This window comes from Balaenoptera musculus, chromosome 2, assembly GCF_009873245.2.
Source record: "Balaenoptera musculus isolate JJ_BM4_2016_0621 chromosome 2, mBalMus1.pri.v3, whole genome shotgun sequence".
Taxonomy (NCBI): Eukaryota; Metazoa; Chordata; class Mammalia; order Artiodactyla; family Balaenopteridae; genus Balaenoptera; species Balaenoptera musculus.
Window position 1 is genome coordinate 135,634,903 of NC_045786.1, and position 7,915 is coordinate 135,642,817.

Consider the following 7,915-nt stretch of genomic DNA (forward strand, 5'->3'; position numbering starts at 1 on the left):
CTATTATTATCTCCCTAAAATTACAAGAAGGGGAGAGGCACAAGTAGCAGGTTCTAACTCTTTTCCAAGTGGCTTATACCTTCCTTGCATCTACCTCCTGTGCAAGTCGAGGGGAAGAGAGTATATGAGATATTGGCAGGAGACGGCAGCATTTACCATACCTGAATACACCCTTCACTTTAAAATATCTTAACTTCCGTGTTAGGATTGTCCCGAGAAACAGAACCATTAGGAGAAATAGAGGAAGGGAGGGAGGAAGGGAGGGAAGGAAGGGAGAGATGGAGGAAAGGAGGGAAGGAAGGAAGGAAAGGAAGGGAGGGAGGAAGGCAAGGAAGGGAGGGGAGGGAGGGAGGGAAGGGGGGGAGCGAGGGAGGAAGGAAGGGAAGGGGGAAGGGAGGGAGGGAGGAAGGAAGGAAGGAAGGGAAGGGGGAGGAAGGAAGGAAGGAAGGAAATTATAAGGTATTGGCTCACGCAGTTATGGAGGCTGAAAAGTCCCATGATCTGCTGTCTACAAGCTGGAGAGCTGGGAAAACCGGTGCTGCATTTCAAAGGCCTGAAACAGAACCAATGGTGTAGATGCTAGTCCAAGTCTAGATGCCAGTCTGGAGCACCAAGGACAAAAGAAGATCAGTGCTCCAGCTTAAAGAGTCTGGCAGAGTGAATTAAACTTTCCTCCACCTTTTTGTTAATCTCAGGTCTCAACAGATTAGATAATACCCACCCACACTGGGGAAGGCCATCTGCTTTACTTAGTTCGTCAATTCAAATGCTAATCTCTTCCAGAAACACCCTCACAGACACTCAGACACACACACAGAGTAATGATAAACCAGATATCTGGGTGTCGTGTGGCTTATTCAACATAATTTTATGTTGATGCATAAAATTAACCACCACAGCTTTTGTCATAACGATTATACATTGTAGTTCTCTAGGTCTCTGCCTCAGTCCTTTCCCTCTTCTCATTCTGTCTCCCCTCCCTAAATATTAAGCATCTACTCTTATGGTTTCAAATACCATCTAAATACTGATAACTCCCAAATTATGTTCATTCCATAATTTTATTCTTAGCACTTGGTGCATATATCCAGCTACCATTCTGCATCTCAACTCATGTATTTCTTATATAAGCGCTTCAGACTCAAGTCCAAAATTAAACTCATGATCTTTCCCTTTTCTCTTGTCCCACCCCAATTTGCTTCTCCTCCTCCAGTTTTCCATTATCTCTGTGAGGGCATCTTTTCTGTTATACCTGACTAGGTAGCTGGAAGTTGAGCTTGACAATACTTTCTCCTTCCCTTCCCCTTCCCCCATATTCAGTTGGTCCTTAACTATCTCTTGAACTAGTACTTTATTTCCACTGCCACCACCCTAATCCAGGAACCATTGTCTCAAGCCTGGAATAGAGAAACATTCTCATACGGAGTGTCTCTATAATCAACTTCTGCTTCTCTAATCCACTGTGAAGCCAAACTAGCCTATTTAAATTACCAGATTCCTGACAAATTTTTAGTGGCTTCCAATTTCCCTTTGAATAAAATTTGCAGTTCTTAACATTCCTATAAGGCCTTCTTTTGGATACTTTCTGCCTGCATCACTAGCCTCATCCTGAGCTGGAGTGACCTTTTTCCTGTATTCTCAGTATGCGCTGTGGCTCCTTACTGCTTTACCTAAGTTCTTCCCTTTGCTAGACCATTGCTCTACTCCTCTTGCCTTGCTAACTCTTCCTCATCCTTTGGATCTAAGCTTAACTGTCATTTCCTTAGGAAGGCCTTTTCTAAACTTGTTCATGTCGGTTTCCCTTTTTATCCACACCCATAGAGCCCTGACTTTCTCTTTCATGATATTTATTAACATCCTTTTTTTTTTTTTTTCCCCTACTGAATTACAAGTTCCATGAAAGCATGGAGTCTTTGCTGTCTGTTTTATTCTGAGAGTTGCTTCAATACCTGGCAAATAGTAGATACTGAGTAATTTTTTTTTTTTTTGAAAAATGAATAAGCTGCATACATATGAATTTTTGCATTTTACCTGTCCCACACTTGGGGAAAAATTACTCATTCTTCCTTTATGAAGGTGTGACGAAACTTCCGGCATACATCTGTTACTAGCATGGAATTCATAGTAAAACATTACATTAGACAAACCAGAATGGGCTATGTCGTCTATGTGTTCAGTAATTCACACTCAAATCAAGAAAGTATTCCTTTCACTATGTAGTTACATTAACTTTCAGTAATAGCTATCTTGACCTAAAATTCCTGGTGTGTTCTTTGATAGTAATAAATTGTACAGATTGCTTCAGTTATAATTCAGAAAGACTTATCTGAGCAATCTGTAATTATCTCTTACTTTGGCACAGTGTGGCTTTTAATTTCCAAATCTGAGCTTTGGTGTTCAGATGGTCTAAATGTCTGGAATAATTGGTCACTTGATTCCCATTTATGTTAGTGTAAATCTGAAATCAGCTTTAATAAGTAGTTTATTCAAGTTGCTGGCTAGATAATAAAGTGAAGAGTAGCATCATGACTGTTTGTGGAATTTGTTATATTTTTGGTTGGAGTTCATGAAGCCATGTATTTTTATGACCAAACTGCCCTAAGAATTATGGACAGTAATTCTGACTTGTAGCACTTTCCTCATTTATGTTAGAATATATGGTTATCAATTTCTCTATGTAGACAGTTTATCTGTTATTCTGACATTGTGATTGGATTAGGACACCTGAGCACTAACCTCAGTTTTTAGAATGTTTCTGCATTTTAGTGATAATTGTCTGAGCACATCATTGCTCTGATTGTTTTTAAATCTTGAGATAGACTTCAGGTTGTTAAGGTAAATCTTTTATAGCTTTGGCTGAATTTCTTACAAGAGCTCTTGGTCTTGACAGCTGAGATCTGTTAGCTGATCTCTCTTAATGGTACTTAGATTTGAATTTTGCAGGCTGGGAGGCAGAACTACTTGGAACTGGTCTTTTCAACGCATGATGGCTTTAAATGCAGACTTTAAAAAATGGGCCACCTTGTAAAAAGAAAGTCTTAGTCTCTAGAGTTCATTCCCTTTCTTAGTTTGAACCAGTCCAAGTTTATAACTCAGTGGAGTTAAAAAGTTGGACTCTTTATTATTTTTAAACTCTCCATAGGGCCTGGTAATTTGAGGTGGAGGAAACTAATATGAACTTCACATTTTCATTTCAGTCTAAATTCTGAGATTCTTTGATTCTCTGGAGCCAAAAACATTTCAAGGGTTTTCATGAGGAGGTTATGACTGGAGGGGAAGAGTGCTGCCTCTTGGTTCTGAGTGACAACCCCTGCCCTCTGCCCCTAGCTGAGAACTCAAAGAATTGTTACATAGCACTAAAATGAGCTGAGTCCAAAACTTCAGCCATATGGTCAATATAGGGCTTTTAAAGGAAGGGAAATAGTAAAAGAGTAATTTCAGAGGAACTCTCTTATGTTAAAGAACTGAGAAAATGAAGTCTTTCTGAAGCTAAGTGTAAATTATACCACCTTCTTTGGGAGCAAAAGCTGCTAAATGTAACAGAAGAAAATGACAGTGTAGGAAATCAAAGTTCAGGAACAGGCTTTCAAGTGTGGTTTTCTTATGCTTAATCCTTTACTCCCCTCTCAGGATCCATTCCCTCCTTTTCCTCCTCCTTCTCCAAAGTCTGTTTGAAAGAGATTTTGATGGGTAATGGCAAAGGAAGGCACCTTTAGACGTAGTATAAATTAGGGCATAAGATGCCCTTTGTACAGGAATTATCTTAGACATGCTTTTGAAAACATACTTTTTTTTTTTAGCCTTATTTAAGAAAATAATCAAAGGTATGATTTTTAAATCTTTGAGTTTAGTCTGCTTTCAGTAAAAATAAGGAATAGGTACCAAAATAAGCAAACCTCTTTTTTTTCTTTCCTGGTTTCTGCTTATAAGATTTACAGGTATTTAAAATAAACCCATGAAAAACAGAAATACTGTCCTGGGATTGGCTAAATAGTCAGAGCAATTACTTCCAGGCTCCAAAATCCAACTGAGCTTGACTTTTGGAAATAAATTTGGCTAAGACTTCTTCCTTATTCTGTTGTATAAAGGTGTACATGAAATGATACTGACCTCTGCCAGAAACCCCAGGAATCCTATTCAGTGATGTACTTGTAATGGTCATGAAAGAATTAAATCAACACAGATGTGGATTAATGTGAAAAAGTAGGCAAAACACTAAATTCTCATTGTGTGGTTTCAGTGTTGCAGATCCTTCAAAATACTTTGGTATACCACAATAATTAAAGGGTTTAAGAACGTTAAGATACTTAGAAAATAAAAGCCCACAGTTGAATAACAAGAATGACCTGCTTTATTTTTTAAAATTGAAATTAATGTAGATTGCCATGGTGAAAATAGGTTGAAATATTTAATAATGACTGTTTTGTGCAGCCCTAGAGATCAAAAACAGTAATGTAAATAAGCAGGTCTTTAAAGAATCATACTCACAAATATGTTTAATGTGAATGATTGCTAGAAGGGAAGTGCATTTTTTTCAATGCTATGCAAAGAAATTTTAATGGACTTGATGTTTGCAGTGAGAATCTACAAATTAGCATTAATAACTCAAATTTTAAAATATTTGCTCATTGCTCTAGATTATGACTGTATTCAAGAAATACTGTTTTCAAACACTAATTAATCATTTTAAGTAAACTTTTAAAAACACATTTATGACATCAATAAGTATGACTGTTTATTACATTTTACCTATAAAAAGTTGAACTGTTTTATATACTCTTTATGGAAACAGTGCACAGTCATAAATTAAAAGATGCAACTGTTTTGGATATTTTACTGGTGGTCCTGTGTTTTCCTGCCAGCAGTGCAGCTGTTTCAGGTTTCTCAGGATAACGTATAAAAAGCTGTATGTACACTGCAAGTTTATGCTTGAATTGCCAAGCCAGAGATGGTATGACTCAACTTTCCCAGAAGCAAGTTATACCAAAATGTGATGAATTAAAACAGCTAGTTGCACAGTGGTTTGTATTCAGTTATGAAAACCAGTTCTCATTTATGATAGTTGGCTTTGTAAGGTTGACACATTCTACTGTGGTACTTGAATTTTGCCATGAGTAAAGAGCCATTGGAGCGAAGACTGTGCTTTTGAGGGTCTGAGGAAAGAGAAAAGGGTGATACAACACTATCTGGGGTGTGGATAAAACTTAGCTGGAAACTTGTGTCAGGAATGGAACATTTTCATTTTCAAGATACCTGTAAAAATATTACTCACTTATTTGTGTGATAGTTACTGAATTCTCAATGAAGAGAAATTGATTTTATGCTGTTCTAGGTTAATTTTTAGACTTTCTGAGGTGATTTAACACTTACCTCATTTCTCATGCATCATAGTCTTAACAGTGGACATTTTATTTTATCCTGGGAGGTAATAAGCAGATACCTTTGTGGCCATGTATTAGGTTTGGTGAATCCCTATTTAAATCCTGTGACACCCAAAGTTTTATTAAGAGTTTGACAACAACTGTTTAATAACAGTAGTCTCCAAAGTGAGATGCATCCCACCAGGATATGTAAGATGGGATGTAGGGAGAAAATATTAGAACTTTTATTTAAACACTTTAGTTTCATCCTTTAAATGTTTCAAATTATATATTATATATATTTTATAATATACTTACTATATTAATATATATGTATATACTATATAATAGTATATAATATATAAATACTTTATGTAATTTATGAACAAGTATACAAGTTTTGGAGCTGCATGCTCAAATATTTTTACTGCTATAAATATACTATCAAAAAAGTTTGGAGATTGTTGCTCAATAAATATTAATTTCCTTTCTCCTTTCACCCTTGGCAGAGAAGCAAAGAATTAACACCTTGATTTGTGGCAGTGTGAATAAATTATAGCCAATTGCAGGAGCTTATGCTGTGTCTTATACTTTGACCACTTTTTCTATTTGGCCTCTTGTATTGCCATATATTTTTTAATCACACAAGCTTATTAAACATGGATACAAATGAAAAACAGACTTGTTATTATGTTAGAAATAATAAGTTGCTCATGCATCAAGACTTTGACACACAGGAAGTCTGAATGAATGAATAGAAAAGTTTCCAAGTTATTAAAATGTTCTGGTACCTGATTTATTCATTTGCTATACCTGTAATTCTTAGGTAGATGAAGCTCCTTTGCTTCCTGAGGCCTGAAGAAACAATGTGGTTTCTTAAACTAGGCATTAAAGCAAAGCTGGAAATACTTGTTTTCTGACAGTGCTGGTGGTCATGCTAAGAAGTTGTCCCTCTTTGGCTAGGATTATCCCATTTTTTAGGGCTGTTTGTGTACCTTTATCAAGGTAGAAAGTTTTAATTGCTAAGTAACATGTGTGTAATTGAAGAATAATAGTGTCTGTTACAGTCTTTTGAGATTGACTCAAAAGACTCTTCTGTATTTACTAATTGGGACATTCTTTTGAACCCAGGCTCAGTTTTCGAGATTGCTTGGATGTAATTTTCTAAGGTTTCCTTTCGTGTAAGGAGGGAGACAATATATTTTTGTAATACTGAAGTAATTTTGAAGTAACTATTATGTTCTCTCCCCTTTATCACTTGTTTACATATTTTCTTCAGAACATATTTATGTAAAATTTTAGTAATGCAATAGTATTATGATGTGCATTTATTTATTAAGAGTATGCCAGGAAGGAGAGCGGCAGTTAGGTAGCCGAACAAGAGCCAGCAAAATAAATTAGTTCTGAAAATTGGGAATAGGGAACATTTTAAAAGCAAGTATTATTTTTGAAACCTCCTTCAGAGCTGTTTTTAGATCTTAATGTAATTCGCTTTATAATTTAGAGTTGGTATGTTTCCTTTTAAGAGGAAATAATGCATTTATAAAGTCTGAACATTTCAGCCTTAGAATTCTTCTTTAACATTTGAATCAGTTGTACTATTGCTTTTTAAAGTGTTACCAATTTATATGTGCTTTCTATATCAATGGTACACTTTTTGTTTTGTTTTAGGTATTTAAACCATGTCAGAGCTGCCTCTCCACAGGACCTTGCTGGAGGCTATACTTCTTCTCTGGCTTGTCACAGAGCACTACAGGATGCATTCAGTGGGCTTTTCTGGCAGCCCAGTTAACCTTTATTTCTCCTCTATAAGATTTGGACCCTGGAGCCGAACCAGGGAGCTAGCAAAAGTAAAGCAGACTTGTAAAATTATAGCCATGTGCAGCTGTTCAGCAACAGTACTACCACTAGCAGCTGTGTTAAAGTATTTATAGAGAGCAAATTTCAGAACTAAGCTGAGTAATATAGTGGATACGTATTTGTGAAAAAGATTTATTTTTTACTTATATTTTTCTGAGAGGGATTGAAGCTGTAAGCCTCATCTGATGGAAGCTATGAATAATTCACCTGTGTATGTTTGAGGTTGACAGACTTGTAAAATCTTTTAAAAAATAAAGCTAGACTTTATACCATTTTGTGGTTTTTCTCTTATTACAGTGTTTCACTTGAACACACATTAAAAATGCCATTTTGAATACGACATTTAGTGTTAATATCCAAGTCTGTTATTTCTTCTCATAAATATGTCCCATTTTTTCCCCAATGTCTTCTTAATACTAGTCCAGACAAGTGGATATATTTCCTTCTACCAACAGGTTGTGGCAAGTAAAACTTGACCTGTGATAATGTCACTCTCTCAACATTAAGGACTCAGTGCCTGTTTTGAGCAGTGGAAAGTGAGACGAACCTTGATCAATGTGTTATAGGTCCCAGCTGTGAGCCTCGCTTAGGCTAAACCAGAGCAGAGTACTAACCTGCTTGAATGACAAATTCAAAGACGTAAGTTAATAAAATTTAATACTTAAAAGGCACCTTTCACCTCAATTTGAGCTCAT

The 7,915-nt window shown here is 36.2% G+C and overlaps 1 protein-coding gene across 1 annotated transcript in view; it reads left to right on the forward strand.

Annotated features, from left to right (window-relative positions):
* Positions 1 to 7,492, forward strand: part of MNAT1 (MNAT1 component of CDK activating kinase) — a 212,487-nt gene extending 204,995 nt beyond the window's left edge. The window contains exon 8 of the mRNA XM_036842504.1: positions 7,032 to 7,492. Coding sequence (XP_036698399.1) covers positions 7,032 to 7,152 — 121 coding nt within the window. The 3' untranslated portion in view covers positions 7,153 to 7,492. The remainder of the gene's footprint in view (positions 1 to 7,031) is intronic.
* The last annotated feature ends 423 nt before the right edge of the window (positions 7,493 to 7,915 follow it).